Source organism: Arachis ipaensis, chromosome B08 (assembly GCF_000816755.2).
Source record: "Arachis ipaensis cultivar K30076 chromosome B08, Araip1.1, whole genome shotgun sequence".
In the NCBI taxonomy this organism is placed as follows: domain Eukaryota; kingdom Viridiplantae; phylum Streptophyta; class Magnoliopsida; order Fabales; family Fabaceae; genus Arachis; species Arachis ipaensis.
Genome location: NC_029792.2, coordinates 89,638,996 through 89,656,204, shown reverse-complemented (window position 1 = coordinate 89,656,204; position 17,209 = coordinate 89,638,996). Strand labels below are relative to the sequence as shown.

General features: G+C 32.2%; 1 protein-coding gene across 1 annotated transcript; it reads left to right on the top strand.

Annotated features, from left to right (window-relative positions):
- Window positions 3,357–3,941, top strand: LOC107611251. The gene has a single exon (XM_016313200.1). The coding sequence runs from the start codon at window positions 3,357–3,359 to the stop codon at window positions 3,939–3,941; it is 585 nt and encodes a 194-aa protein (XP_016168686.1).

Below are 17,209 nucleotides of genomic sequence, written 5' to 3'. Positions count from 1 at the left end.
GCCAGTTTTTGTGCTAGTTTGGGCGTTCAACTCCAGTTTTTGATCCTTTTCTGGCGCTGGACGCCAGAATTGGGCAGAGGACTGGCGTTGAACGCCAGTTTACGTCATCTATCCTTGTGCAAAATATAGACTATTATATATTTCTGGAAAGCCCTGGATGTCTACTTTCCAACGCAATTGAAAGCACGCCATTTCGAGTTCTGTAGCTCCAAAAAATCCACTTTGAGTGCAGGGAGGTCAGAATCCAACAGCATCAGCAGTCCTTTTTCAGCCTGAATCAGATTTTTGCTCAGCTCCTTCAATTTCAGCCAGAAAAATACCTGAAATTACAGAAAAACACACAACTCATAGTAAAGTCCAGAAATATGAATTTTTCCTAAAAACTAATGGAAATAAACTAAAAACTAACTAACACATACTCAAAACTATATGAAATTAACCCCAAAAAGCGTATAAAATATCCGCTCATCACTAGTATCGGCGCGTACGCGCCATGTGCGCGTGCGCGTCGATTGGCTGTTTCTTCATCCGCGCGGATGCGGCATGTACACGTGCGCGTCACTATGTGAAGTCATTTCTGCGCGTGCGCGCCTTGTACGCGTGCGGGCCCATTGATGCATTCCCAATCTTTGTTTCTTCATGCATTCTCCACTTTGTATGCTTTTCTCCTCATTTCTTCCATCCAATACTTGCCTTATGAACCTGAAATCACTCAACAAACACATCAAGGCATCGAATGGAATTAAAGTGAATTAAAATCATCAATTTAAGGGCCTAAAAAGCATGTTTTTACACTTAAGCACAATTCAAGGGAGAATTACAAAACAATGCTATTTCATTGAATAAATGTGAGAAAAGGTGATAAAATTCCTCTAAAATAAGCACAAGATAAACCACGAAACCGGAGTTTATCAAGAACAGAATTAGGAAGGATTTGTAAAATCATGCAATTTATATGAATAAGTGTGCAAAGACTTGATAAAAACCACTCAAATTAGCACAAGATAAACCATAAAATAGTGGTTTATCAACGACATGCTATAATTGAAGGGGATAAAATATCAGACCAATGGATATTAACAGATAGATGAATAAAAAATTAGTCTAGCATAAAAAAGTTTCACTACTTAGGGTCAAAGAAAGTTAAATGAATGATACGATAGCTTAGCTATCATAGGTGTAATTGAAAAGATTGACAATAATTACCTTTACATTTTTTGGGATAAAGATGTTTGCTTTATTATGGAATTAAAGGGGATACGAATCAAATCTTAATCTACCTGAACCTGAAAATGCAGTAATTAAATATAACATAATAAGGTAAAGGTCAAACTTCAAAAAAAAAAAAAAGAGTAAAGGACTGATATTGCCCAAATAAAGTTTGGATACTGTGAAACACACATTCTTTTTTATACTCATTTCCATTTCAGTTGATGTGAATATTTAGTTTTAATTTAACTTCAACTTAAATTTAGTAATTAAAATGACAATAGCTATTGAGCTCTTTTAGAACACACGTTAAATGAATTAAGTGGTTAATTTTTTATTATATAAATATAAATATTAACAAACAAAAAAGAAAACGTGTGAAATTTAGAGTAGTTAATATTAAATTATATCTATTTAAAATTAATTTGTCAATTGGGGTTAAGCACATATCAATACAAAAGGACAAGCATGGTGATATCATACAATTGAAGTGATGAATTATGCTACCGTTGACTAATTATAATTAGATATCATTCACTTTATTGAGAAGCAAAAATTACCTTTATTAATGTCTAATCGTTATCGAGTGTTTCAAAAGAGTAAAGATTGATTAATTCTGACTATAACATGAAAATAAATACAAAATCCTGTGCTATATACATGGATTAAGTAAACATTGGTTTTGCTTCCATGGAATTGCAGTCCAAAGATACATATACTATTGGGTTTTGGGTTTAGCTGGCCCAATTGGGATATAGACTGCCAGAAATAAAAAAAAAAAAAGATGGAGATCCATAATCAATATGAAAAACATAATTAAAAAAATGAAGTTACCCATGAAATAGTTTTAAGTGACTGACAATGTAGCATATTAAATATAAGAAATAAAAATCATAACAAAAAATATAAATTTTTTAAATTTATTTGTTGGTTCCAGTTGAAATAATTGATCATAGAAAATTTTTAGATATTTTTAAAACTAAATCCTTTCCTTCAAATAAAATACTTTCAATATATTGTAGTACTAATTTGTTGAGTTAAAAATAAACATATCTGGAAATAGCAAAAGGAAACAAATTATGAATAATATTCAAATTTTCCATTATAAAAGCAAGACATTTGGATAAAAATAAATCATTTTAAAAATTTGTAATTACATTTGCAATGTTCCTGCAATTCCCTCTTTTGCTTACTCACACACAGAGAAGATTAAAAAAAAAAGACTTTTATATATATCAGATGAAAAATTTTTTTTATATATAGTCAAAGTCCAAAATAATGAATTGTTAACATGCAAATAGCTCAATGTCAAATAAGCAAGTTGTAAAAGAAAATACCTATGAAGAGGATTTATATTGTACGACATGTTGTAATTAAAGGAAATAAAATATTAGACCAATAGATATTAACTGATAGATGAATAAAAAATTAGTATAGCATGAAAAGGTTTCACTACTTAGGATCAAAGAAAGTTAAATAAGTGATAGATAGGCTAGCTATCATAAGTGTAATTGGAAAGATTGATAATAGTTACTTTCATATTTTTGGGGATAAAGACATTTGCTTTAGCATGAAACTAAAGGGGATACAAATCAAATCTTATTGGTATCTGAACCTGAAAATGCAGTGATTAAGTGTAACATAATAAGGTAAAGGTCAAATTTAAGAAAAAGAGTGAAAGACTGATATTACCCAGATAAAGTTTGGATATTATCAAACACACATTCTTTTTTATACTTATTTTTTCAATATCAGGTATTTATTTGCTTTGGAGTGATATCTTTAAACCAAACATAAAAAAATGAAAAAATTATATTACCAGAAAATATGTAAATATCGTACAAATCATAAAAACAAGCAAGGTAATATAGCTTTTACTCTGCCCTATGTAGAGATATTTTCTTTTAGCCCGTTACATTAGGAATCATACAGGGTTTATGATTTTTTTTTAAATGACCATTGTTTCCATCCTTTGGATCACAATCCCATCATTAAGATTCAACTATTTAAAAAATGGTATCATATACAAAGCGCTTGACAATGGATGTATATATAAACTTGCTGTAAATATGGAAACAAGCAACAAGAAGAAAGCTTATACTATATCCAAATTATTATCTACAAAATTCTGGTCCTTAATCAAAAGAATGAGTGATATACCACCAAGGAGAGTGCCCCTTCCATACCTCAATGACGACCTGTTGTGGAAGATCTTGGTAAAGACCGACCCAAAAACGGCTGGAAGGTGTAGAACTCTTAATAAAGCATGGAGGTACAAGCTCTCTACAACATTGTTTGTGAAGATGAACTACCAAGAAAATAAGAACAGGAGCACCACACTTATCATTGGTGTTGGATACCCTCCAACTAATGACAACTCCCAATGGCTTTTGAGGACAAATCCACAAAATGGAAAGCAGGTTCAGCTTAATTTACCTGTCAATATAAACCATTTTGGGTTTTACTCAATGATAGGGTCTAATAATGGGAACCTATGTATTAGGTTTTTCCAAGATGGCTTAAACTCTATGTTGCTCATCTGGAATCCACTTACCCGCAATGTGAACTATGTCTCGGATGAGGCAAAAAAACACTGCTGCCATGCGGTCTCTCTCTATGCTTTTGGGTATTTGTTTGATACCATTGAGTATCGAATTCTACATGTCTACAAAAGGCATTTTTCCCACAAGTCCATGTCATGGACATTGTACAATTCATTTGATGCTGCTTGAAAAGATTTTGGATCATTTCACAGCGATGTTAAAAAACTTGGTCCCAACTCGGTTGTCGATAAGGGATTAGTCTATTGGATTGGTTGGGAAGGAGTTAACTATATGGAGCCACGTAGCATTGTCATTTTCTCCCTGCAGAAAAAGTTCACATGTGAAGGAAAGATCCCATCTCATGCAAAGTCAACCTACCATTCTCTTACACATTATAACAATGGAGTAGGCTTCATGTCCTATGCAAACATAGGCTTCACCAGGCAGGTTGTAATGTGGCAGCTGAGCCGTGTTGATGACAATGAGCTAGGGTGGCATAGAATGTTAAAGGTTTCAGGTATTGCAATGCCATATCAACCTACACTATTTCTAGGGAAGGATATCATTTCTGTCTTAGAGTACCGGAGTTCTTTTTGTGGTTCAAATGATGTGAAGAGGACTGATATCTTGGTTTCAAAATTGAAATACATGATATCTAGAAGGGATCATATACTGCATCACAGCTGGGATGAGAATGTTAATATCAAATCTTACACTCTACACTCCGAAGGACTCTATATGGTTTGATGAAACCGATGTTAAAGCAAGGACCAGATGCTTATGATGTTTCTAAGTTGTGTTGTTATAATTTATGTTCGTAGGTATATCGTTATTGTTATGTTCAGTCTATCTTTGCTTAGTCCTAATATCTTTTTGTTAATGAACTACTTGCTGCTATGTGATCAGTAGTTGCTGTTTGGTATTGAGAAGTATGTAGCATGAATATATTTCTTTTATTATAATATGTAGTGTGTGGTGTTCTTATGTTGTGATATTATGAATATTTTGAGTTTTGCTATTTATATTTACATTGATAATGTTATATTTTCAACTATACAAAGGAACTATCACATTAAGACTAAAACAACCAATTATCTTGAACATAATTGACTAAAAACAATGTAGGTAAACTAATAACACCTGAACTACCCAAATGTGACAATATATGATGGTAAGACCAAGAGGCAAAATAAACATGCAATAAAGACCGAATAATCACACTTTATTATGAGATCCAAAAAAAAATCAGCATACATATATTAGTTAATTATATATACCCAATATATTGACTGATGACTAATCTATATGTTAACCACCAGAAGAAAAATTATGATATAAGAACATGACATACTAAAGCTTGCTTTGAGTTGCAAAAAATAGCGAAAGCAGAGATATAAATGAACACTTGATTTAGGAGAGGATTGAATCTGAATCCAATTCAAAGTTAAGTCACAGACTATATTGAGTTATAATGAATTTCAAATTTTGCCATGTACACATATGGATAGTTAATATGATATCGGAGTTGAAAATGTCTCCAGTTACATGGATGATTTTGTTGAAATGACCATGTTAAAAAATTGAGGTCCAAAAAATATAATTCATTTTTATTTATCTTATAAGTAAATTAAGGAAAAGTTTTTACATCAACTCTATTTTTTTAAGTCAGAAAATTTATCAAAATAAAAAATTATGTTGCAATTTAACAGAGTTGGATAGTTATCATTATAGTTGATTATAAGATAAGCACTTTGCAATATGCAGTCTATGTACGGAAAAATAATTGAAGTAACATAATAAAAGTGAATAAAATATTAAATTTTTAGAAGAAATTTTTCATAATAACAATGATATGATAATACTAATTATGTTTAGAAGATAAAAACTGAGAATTTCGAGTTTATTTATAAATTAATAAAACATAATAATTTTTTTATTATGACTAATTTTTTAATTTGGTTGAAATGAGCATGTCAAAAAATTTATGTCCAAAAAAAGAATAATTTTTTTATCAATTAATTTGATTACAAACTAGAATATGTAATCATGTCTAGGGTTATGAAACAATGACACCAAATGTTTGAAAAAAGTTAAGGAATAATAAAATAAAGTAACTACATTTAAAAGTAAAGTATTAAATAAAGTATATAAACTATAGAGTAACAAAACATGGTTAATCAAGTTTTAGAGAACAAGACTAAAAGACAAACCATCAAAATTATTAGAAGGGTCTAAGAGTTTAGAATTTAGGGTTTAGAGTTTAAGGTATAGGGTATAGGGTCTAAGATTTAAAATTTAAGAATTATTCTGTGAAGTTACCCTCCTCTCTCTATCTCCCTTCTCTCCTTCTCTCTCCTTCCCCTCTTTCTCTCTCTTTCTTCTTCTCTCCATCTCTCCCCCTCCTTTCTCTCTCTCCCTTCCCCTCTTTCTCCCCTCCCCTCTCTTTGTCTTTCTCTCTCTCCCTCTCTCTTTCTCTCCCCTCTCTCTCTCTCTCTCTCTTTTCTCTCTCTCTATCCATTTCTCTCATTCTCTCTCCCCTATCTCTCTTCCTCTCTCTCTCTCTCTCTCCCTCTTCTCCTTTCCTCTACTTCTCCTCTCTCTCTTTCTCTTCTTCTCTCCTTCTCTCTCTCTCTCTCTCTCTCTCTCTTAATATATATAAAATTAGATTTTATATTCTCTTTCTTACCATCTATCTCTCCCTCCCTCTCTCTCTCTCTTTCTCCCCCTCTATCTCCCTTCTCTCCCTTTTTCTCTTTTCTTCTCCTCTTCCTCTCTTTCTCTTCTTCTCTTCCTCTCTCTCCCTCCTTTCTCTCTCTCTCCTTCTCTCCCTTTCTCTCTCTCCTTCCCCTCTCACTCTTCCTCTTCTCTCTCTCTCCCCCTCTTTCTCCCCTTCCCCTCTCTTTGTCTTCCTCTCTCTCTCCCTTTTCCTTTTCTCTCACTCCCCCTCTCTCTTCTTATCTTTCTCTCTTTTCCTCTCATCTCTCTCTTCCCTGCCCTTCTTTCTCTCCCTCTCCTTTTTTTCTCTCTCTTTTTTCTCCCTCTATCCCTTTCTCTATCTATCTCTCTCTCCCCTATCCCTCTTCCTCTCTATTTCTCTCTCCCTCTCTCTCCTTCCCTCTTCCCCTCCTCTCTCTCTCCCTCTCTCTTTCTCTCTGTCTCTTTTACTTTCTCTCCCTCTCTCTCTTAATCTCTCTCTCTCTTGCGCTCTTTCTCCCCCTCCCTTCTCTCTCTTCTCCTCCTCCTCTCTCTCTTTTTCCTATCTCTCCTTCTTTTTTCTTTTTTTCTCTTTTTTCTCTCCCTCCTTCTCTCTCTTATTTTTGGAGAAAAGAGGGGGAGGGAGAGAGAGAGAGAGAGAGAGAAGTAGGATATAGAGTGAGAGAAGGTTGAGGGAGAAAAGAGAGAAATGAAAGGAAGAAAGAGGAGAAAGAGAGAGAGGAGGGAAGAAAAAGAGAGAGAAGATGAGAGAAAAAGAAGGGAAGGAGAGAGAGAAATAGGAGAGAGAAAGATTAAAAAGGGAAAAAAAGAGAGAAAGAGGAAGAGAAAAGGGAGGGAGAGATTGAGGAGGGAGAGGAGCGAGGGAAACAAAAGGGGAGAGAGAGGGAAAATAGAGAGAGAGAAAGAGAGAGAGAGAGAGAGAAGGGGAAGGGAGGGGGAGCGAGGGAGAGGGGAGAAAAAAAAGAGAGGGAGAGAGAGTGAGAGGAAGAGGAGAGAGAGAGAGAGAGGAGGGGAAGAGGAAAAGGAGAGAGAGAGAGAGAGAGAGAGAGAGGGAGAGAGAGAAGGGAGAGAAGGAAGAAAGGGGAAAGAGAGAGAGAAAGGAGAGAGGAGGGGAGAAAGAGGAGAGAGAGAGGAAGGGGAGAGAGAGTGAAGGGAGAGAGAGAGAAAGAGTATGTAAAAACTAATTTTAGAGTATAAATAAACCAGTTTTAATTTGGTTTAAAACTAAACTGAACCATAAAAACTGGTTTTTATAAAAACTATGGTTTAAGTTCAGTTTTTTATTTAAAAGAACTGGTTTATTTAAAACAGTTTCAGTTCAGTTTCAATTCAGTTCAGTGAAACCAATTTTTTTGCACACCCCTAACTGCTGCCATGGCAAGGAAACAAAGAAGAGACTATCTAAATGTAAAGAGGAAGAGACAATGGATGGCAACAATGAGCATAGATAATGAAGCCACAATCGGACTACCTCTTCAAAGTATCAGTCTAAACTCACTACCAAATATTGCAGGTATGTACTTATAAGCAATATACCTCATGGAGTCATTCCTTAAATATGTGTCTGAAGCTTACAATACATTCTTTTGAGAAAATCCTTACTTCATTTAGCAGGAGAGACAATTACCTCAATTAGTTTCACATACTTATATAAAAAAAATTAGGGAATGCTATGTTTTGAAAATAAATTTATGCAGATGTAGAAGGGAGAAATTACAAGAATAAGAGAAAGGTGGATGAGTTATTAGAAGATGCACACAGTTGGATAAACAAATCTGCAATAATAAATGACGGAACAAATGGAGAACAAAATCATCAGCTAGAGCTTACTTCTGGAGCATTAAGTAACTACAATTTTAACTAAGCTAGAAGGACATCAACAATAGTATGACATATGTGGAAAGCATTCTAACCAAAATTATTATTTTCAAACAAAAAAATGCAGCTTCAGCCACAATATTCAATTCAATGAGAACGACAACACTTGGCCAACATAGCAAGGAGAACCAGCAATATACAAGAGTTGATGTTACACCAATAATGCCACATTTAAAAATAGCTGAAAGCTTGACCAAGTACATTTCTCCGCTTGGAAAAAATATATCGTCACAAGATTGGAGGAGTATTCCACAGAATAAAGGTAGGAACCCAGAAATGAATACAACAACCTAAATAGACTGTGTATTTCTTAAGTAACATGGGAGTATGTTTAACCATAGTAATTCTCCAACCTATTCCTTGAGTATATATATTCTATAATCTGATATTAAATAGATTTATGGTGGATTGAGCTTATGTTGTTATATGATTTATTTACTATGACCTTTGTATATAGTCTTTTTAGATAAATTTCGTCTTTGACAGAGGAGACAAAGAATTATAGGAGGGAAAGGACACTCAAGCTCACTGGAAAAAGGCAATCCAAAATACATATGATTTCATATGGTATGTTCTGTGATTTTTTTTGTACATTGTTTACATTTACAGTTATGCACAAGATTGAGTGATTAAAATATATAACAAGTGGGAATAGCAATAATAATTTGTATTTATAGTAAGTACAAACTTGCTTCTCTACAATGATTAGTTTAAAGTAATTTTATAGGCTCAGAATCTTCCATCATTAAAAAATGTAACTACAATAGTATATGAAGTAAACAACGTGAACACCACTTAGGATATTGCTAGCTGCCAAAGCATTTGCATACAAGATGAATCACGTTAACAATTTTCATTAAGTTTTCATATAATGACTTATAGAATGTTTTATTTGCAAGAACTGATTCATACATTAATTTATTTTTTTTTAAAAAAATTTCATATATAATTAACAATTTTTTACACGTTAAATGAATTAAGTGATTAATCTTTTTTTATTGTATTGCTATTAATAACCCAATAAAAAAGTAGAATGTACAATTTAGAGTGGTTAATATAAATTTGTATTTATTTCACCATAGTAAAAGTAAATATTTTTTTTATATAAAAGTAAAATCAACTATTGAGAGAGATTCCTATTTATACATTAATAGACCATACTCATTTACTATTTGGGTTTTTTTTTTTCGATTTGTAAAATTATACTAACTTAATATTTAGTAGATATCTAATCAATATATTTTTAGCTCAATTAAACAAAATTCCTTTCACCATGAATGAGAATATAGGATTTAGAAAATGTTTAATTACTCTGTTGGTCCTATAGTTTTGCGAAATTTTTAATTAGATCCCTATACTTTTTTCCTTTTAATTGGGTCCCTGTACCAAATTTTTTTTCAATTAGGTCCCTCTTGGTAGTAATTGGCTTAATTGTATAGAAACCCAACTAAAAAAAAATTAGTGCAGGGACTCAAATAAAAGAAAAAAAAGTGTAGGGACTCAATTAAAAAATAAATTTAGTGCAAGGACTCAATTTAAACGAAAAAAAGTTTAGGGTCCTAATTAAAAATTTTGCAAAACTATAGGGAACAACAGAATAATTAAACCTTTAGAAAACAATAATTTAAATAAAAAACATTCATTCAAGAAAATACGTTAATACTCTAGCTTTTATTTAGCTCTTCTTCATCTATAGTATATTCGTGTATAACCTAATTATCAAATTATTCTACAAATGGATAAATAAATTGTTATTTTAATTTTTAATTTGCACATAATGAAACAATCAATTGATTGTTCTATTAAAAAAATATATCAAAATTGTGTATAACCTAATTATCAAATTATTCTACAAATGGATAAATAAATTGTTATTTCAATTTTTAATTTGCACATTATGAAACAATCAATTGATTGTTCTGTTAAAAAAAATCAAAATTTATCATAAAAGAATATATATCAGATAAGTTCTATGTACTATTTCTTAATAAATAGAGCTTTTTATTATGGAAAATTCAAATAGCAAATGTAAATATATAAATAACAAATTTGTTTACACGTTAAATGAATTAAGTTGTTAAGAACTTTGTATTATATAGATATTAATAATCTAAAAAAAAATAAGTATGTGAAATTTAGAATGGTGTATATTTAGTTGCACCTATTGAGCTCTTCTTCATTCATAGTGTATTTGTGTACAACCTAATTAACAAATTATTCTACAAATGGATAATTAAATTGTTATTCTTTGAAATTTAAATTTTCATAATCAAAACTCAATTGAATTTTCTATTAAAAAATATCAAAATCTATCATAAAAAAATTGTGAAGGGTATGTTTAATGTACTATTTCTTAATAAAGAGACCTTTTTATGTTGTGAAATTCAACCCAAAGAGCATAAGTAATAAAAAAGCATATACTATTATCATGTCCAATCTACTACGATAGTCATATCTATCTATTTAATACATAATAGGAGAGTAGTAGTAGGTTAGTCAATTGACAAGTGTCATGGCTAAATACTTGACAAGTGCCAAGTTTATTTGGTTGACAAGTGGCACACATAAAATAAGGATCCAAAAGCCATTTCAATTATTTGTGATGAGTAAAAAGGTAATATACCTTATTTTTATTATTTATTTTATTTAATATATAATAAGAGAGTAATGGTAGGTTAGTTAATTGATAAGGGTCATGGCTAAATACTTGACAAGTGTCAGGTTTATTTGGTTGATAAGTGGCACACATAAAACAAGAGTTCAAAAGCCATTTCAATTATTTGTGATGAGTAAAAATGTAATATGCCTTATTTTGATTATTTTAACATTAACTCAAAACTATTGCTGTAAATGATTATTTGTTTGATTGTTTTCAATACACTGTTTAAAAAGAATGATTCAGTAGAGCACAATCTTTCTCCCTTTGATATCAGAATTTGAAAACAAATGATAAGTGTTATCTTTTCTTTTTTGAGTGCACAGATTTAATTCAGATTTAAAAATCAATTCTTTGCTAGATTCTCTCTCTCACTCTTTCTCTTCTTTTTTTTCTTGCGCTCTCTTTCTCTCTAATTAAGTACACAAATGGAGTGGTTGTTCAAAATACATGGCGATATCATCAACGAGGAAGAAGAAGCAAGGAGCTCGTTGCTGATAGAAGCAGTAATGGTGACTGCTGATAATACAAAAAGGAGAGAGAGAGAGAGAGAGAGAGAGAGAGAGAGAGAGAGAGAGAGGGGGGGTGACGACGGTGATGGAGGCCACGACGCTATTGGATCCGCAGAATAGCGTCACAACTGCTCCTTTACTGACGGCGGCGGTAGCGGGTGTTGCGAATGCGTCGAAGTATTTCGTTACGATGTCGTTGTACATCGAGGATCTGGACCCTGAGGTCGATGAGAGCCTCTACGATTTGTTCGATCAGGTCAGACAAGTGGTTTCAGTTTGATTTGTCCCCACCCTTTTCTCAAAATTATTTTTGTTATTGTTTTATTTATTTGAGTTTATTTTTTTCTTTTTCTATGATTGTTTGTATGAACAAATGGAGTGTCATTTAGTTAGGGCTTTTGGTACCATTATGGAATCATTTCCAGGCTTTACTCTTTGTTGTTCATTTTTGAAGCTACAAATACAGTTGGTTTAGAAAGTTCTCCGGATGTTGTTGCAGAACAAAAATGGCCCATTGGATTTTTATGCTGAAAGAAGTGAAGAAAAGAGAAAATTCTTAGTCCACAGATGGAGGCATTTGGTTTAGGCAGTGACTTGACCACTTGCTGATCGTCCGGTTGAGGTTACATTAATATCCAGTAAGTATAGATGATTTGTGTGTAAACTGCTTTGGTAAGAATAATGCCTTGAGATGAAGACAAATTCTTTGTGTTTTTATGTGTTTGAATTAAGAAAAAGCATGTTGAAAGTAATCTTTTCTGCTTGGGATTGTCCATGATTCCTTTAAAAGAAGAGGTTAGTTTAGTAATTTTATCTAATATCAACAACCTAGAATAATTGATTTTCGATAATTGGAATATGCAAAATAGATCATTTGTGGTTTCTAATTGTGGAACTTAGATAAACTTAAATAGTAAAACTCAACTCAAAATCGATTCAGTGAGTAAACATGTAAATTTTAGAATTTGATACCCTTTCAGTATCCACTACATCATTGTAGCTGCAACTTGTGGCTATTTGTATACGTTTCTTAATCAGGACTAATGAATGATCCAATTTGTATTGCTATTTTTAGTCCAATACTGATTACTTGGAAGAGGATCTGAAGTGTGTGACAGCCGAAAACAAAAAATTGGCTGAAATGCTCTTTATGTGCTTGCCGAAATGATTTCATCTCTGGGTTTATTATTGCCTTTTAATTTTCTAAAACTTTTCCTTACAAATTCTAGAACTAGAAGTAGATGGCATCCAAGTTGTGTCTATTGAAATAGATCTCAATTCTCTTCTCTTTTGCTGGAAAACTTAGTTACTGTACAGTCATCTTTGACATAAATGTTCATAGACTTAAATATTGGCCTCCCAACTATGTTTATATATTTTTTGAAAGTTTTATATAATTTTGCTTTGGCTTGCTCTTGAATATTGGAAAGTTACATTTTTATTTAAGATAGCAATATAAGAAAACAGAAAAAGAAAATTGGACCCTTTTTTTCTCCCACCTTTATTATGCATGTGTTCTACTATATTGTCTTAATTGTGTGTTTTTACCTGAAATGATACTTAGTACAATTGATTCTGGGACCAAAGCTTTAGAATTTCTGACCTTGCGTGAGAATGATGATAACACCAGAAATACACTATTTATTTCTCCTAATAATCATTAGATACGGACATTACTTTCAATTTTGTTATATCTTTTTGTCTTTTAATTTATGTCATTTTAAACCATAGATCAGTATTAGTGTTATTATTATTCTGGAATTTTGAAAACTTAAGGATTTTTATTTGAAATGCGTAATGATTTTTATATTATCTTTAAACCTAAAGCAAGACATTTATTACTATTAACACCAAAAAGAACATAATGATAATTATGTGCTAAAAAATTAGGGTAATAAGTTTGGTGTTAGTCACAATCTTATCATGTTTGGTGTTTCCTTCTTTTCTTATTGTATTTATAGGCTTTTAGTAAATTTTAAAACTCACTTATTCCAATAGTATTTAACTATTTATGTATGTGATGGTAGAGCATTGATTTAGAGTGTATATGTATATATGAACTCTTAACAATAAGTACTCAAAGGTACTAAGGAGATAGGTTCTTTCATGTGCACTTACGCAGTATATTTTTGTTTGTGTGAAGAAGAATCATTATATGAGTTTATAATAACTGTATTGCTTCAAAAAAAATCATCCCTTCTAAACTAAAGATTTTCATTTGGCTGTTTACTACAAACAGAGGAGAAACAGATTCTGAAAAATGCAGCTTTTAGGATTCTAATTACTTTTGCTTGACCTAGTAATCTTAAAAATAAAACATGGTGTTTTAATGATACCATATATCCTTTCCTTCTATCTTTGTTTTAGAAGTTGGAAATTTTTTATTTCAAATTTTACTATCTTTTGTGGGTTAAGCTTTTGTTGCAAACTTCTACATTTTGATGTAAATAGGTTTTTGTGATTTTGGATTAAGGTCATGTGTGAGTATGATACTGTTATCGTCCACTATAGTTGACTTTTGTCCAATGCTTGATTTGGATTTGTTTTTAGATTGTGCTCTCTCTTTATTGCTTATTTATTTGTTTTCTTTTCACTCTCAAAATCTATATAAGATAAGAAGGCAAACTAGGATGTAAAGAAAATATACATGATTTCTTACAAAAATATACATGATTTCTTTTCACTCATCAAGTTAACATTTTTCTCTAGAATATATTTCAAAGATATCATAGCCAGGCACAACTTGCAGAAGCATTATACGGTGATCTGACATGGTATAAGGTTTTAATCATTACATGCATTAATACTGATTTTAGAGGGGTATTTGATACAGTACATACAAATTCTCTTTGTCGATTTTGCATTTCATTTTTTAAAGTTGTCCATCATTTTAAATTGCAGTTACGGTAGTGAAAGAAAAGTTGGTTTAATCTGTCTCAAGATATATACATAGATAATGTCAAAATGTAATTTTAATTGTCTATTTTGTAGTGTTCAAATTAGTACTTTGTTATGGTTATGTATGAAAATGGCAACTGCAAATAAAATAGAAACTTTGTAACAAACAAGTTAATGGCTAAATGCATGTTTGAGTTTAAATAGAAGAAGCTTGATTTATTCCATTTTCACATAGTTATCATCATTAATATATAATAGGAGAGTAGTAGTAGGTTAGTTGCTTGACAAGTGGTAGTTTGTATGATCGACAAGTGGAACTTTGTATGATAGACATGTGGCACAATAGTCAAATTATTAAAATAATCAAAAGTTCAATGTTTTGTGAGTGAATAAATAAAACTACCAAACTATTGAGCGGGGTTTGTGATCAAATTTAAATTCGAATTTAAACCAGATCACTTTAAAACATTCATTCTCTCTCTTATCGTGATATTTTGTTTCAGTGTTCATAGTTCTCACCCAAAAGAAAAAATTGAGAAGAGAAGATAAAAAAGAATTAATCAGCGAAAAGAGAATATGAGAGAGAGAGAGAGAGAGAGAGAGAGAGAGAGAGAGAGAATGACGGTGAAGAAGGAGGCATAAACGATGTCCGTGGTGGGCTGCAAATATCGGGTATACTATATATTCATTTTCTTATGTAAGATTTGGGACCTAATTCTATTTTAATTAGTTATCATTGATTTTAGAATTACTATCTTAAATTTTTTTAATCTGATTTTGATAATATTTTTAATCAAATTTTCTTAAATGTCTCTTTAACGGTTAAAAATGTGACAATTGGCAGCAACGATGTTGATGTTGCAACCATGCCTATTGTAAGAACCGGGGGTTTTTACAAATAAAATAATTTAAATGCCCAAATTAAGTTCCAGAAAGTTAGAATGAGAATTTGGGGATTTAAATATGATTTTTGGACTCAGTAGGTCTTTTCGAGTCAGAAAATATGTTTTCTGCGAAAAACCGTGAAAAACTGTTAATCAGCAATTGAATCGGTCGAACCGGTTTAAGTCTGCCCAGTACTATGCGAGAAAAAGTGAAAACAATCGAAAACCTTAGAAAAATATTAGAAATGGAAAATCGGGCGTTAATGTTAAAGGTTTGTCCCAAAGTTAGGCCAAACAGGCTAAAAACACTAACGGGTTGGACCGAATCCAACCGGGCCCAAGGTCCAACATATATAAGCTCATTAAATGAGCTTTGAGTTCATATCCAGCCCAAAAGAGAGAGAGAGAGAGCCACGCGGTTTTGAGAGAAGAGAAGAGAAGGGGTGGTGTTACTATTCACCTCCACTTTCCAGGAGCCATAACTTGAGCTACGGACTTCCGATTGACGAGTCATTTGAGGCCACGCGAAGCTCTCGATGAGCTCTTCCTTTTTATTTAAATAAATCTGGTAAGAGCTTGCATCTCACTCCCAAGTTTGGTGCCCTAAGTTTCTGCACGTTTTAGGTTTGGTTTTTGAGCAAGTTTGTGGTTTTGCTTGTTTAGGTGGTCTCTAGTAGTGGGTAATTGTTGAATTTTACCCCTACTCATGTTGGATAAGGTAAGGTTTTACTAAATCCTTGTGTTTAGTTATTTTATGTATCTCAGGTTTTGATTTTGGTGATATATGTGTTGTTAGTTTGAGCTTTGGTGTTTGTTGGAGTTGGTTGGGGCTTTGGATAAAGTTTGGTGGTTTTGTTTTGGTGTTTGGAGTGTTTGGAAATTGGCCAAGGTATGTTTTCAGTTTTCTTTATGTAATATGTAATGTTTCTGGACACTTAGGCTAGTTGACTATAAGATAGGATTGAATGATATTGGTGTATGAATAATTATATGATTGTTGGTTATATTGGATTATTGTGGTTGATGATGATTATTGGGGATTGTTGGCGTTAATGAGTATTGATGATTGATGTTGTTGAAGAGGGTTGTTGATATGGTTGATGAGTAATGATGAATGTTGTAATTTACCATTGTGTATGAGATTAAATTGTGGAGGAGTAGGAATGGTAATGTGATGACAAATGGGTAAAGTATGTAAATTTTATGAAATTAATGTGAGGATAATTGTTTTGATAATTTTGGGTAATGCTAGATATTGTTTGGTGATAATTATGGAAATTGATGAGAAATTATAGTGGTTGTTGTTGTTGTTGGTGATTGGTGATGATTATGGATGATTATGACGGTTTTGATGTTGATGATTAAGGGTGTTGATTGTGTTGAATGGTATAATTAGGATATTATGGATGGTGGAGTTGGGAGAGAGATGGTATGGACCTTTATGTTGTTTTGGTATTGTTTGGATTGTGATTGGTTTGGTTTTGAATTGTGAGTTTTGGTAAAAATGAGGTTTTGAGACTTTTGGTAAAAAATGGATTTTTGTTGAACTTTTACGGATCATAACTTGAGTCTCGGTTTTTGAAATTTGTTGAAATATGATTTAATATAAAGTTCATTGAAAACTCTTCAAATTGATATAAGGTTTGTAAAATTTGGACTTTTGTAGAGGAAGTTATGATCATTCAAAGTTTGGTGTCGAAATCTGAAAATTCTGCAGAGTTGCAGAATTTTGTGATTTCTGGTATGTGCGCACGCACAACCCTGCAAAATTTTAGACCTGTGCGGATCCACAAACCTGTGCGCACGCACAGGTAGGGATGGGCATGCTGTTTGCAGCGCTAGTACAGCTTGTGCGCGCACACACCAATGAGTGATTGCAACTTGTGCGTACGCACAGCCCTGTGCACACGCACA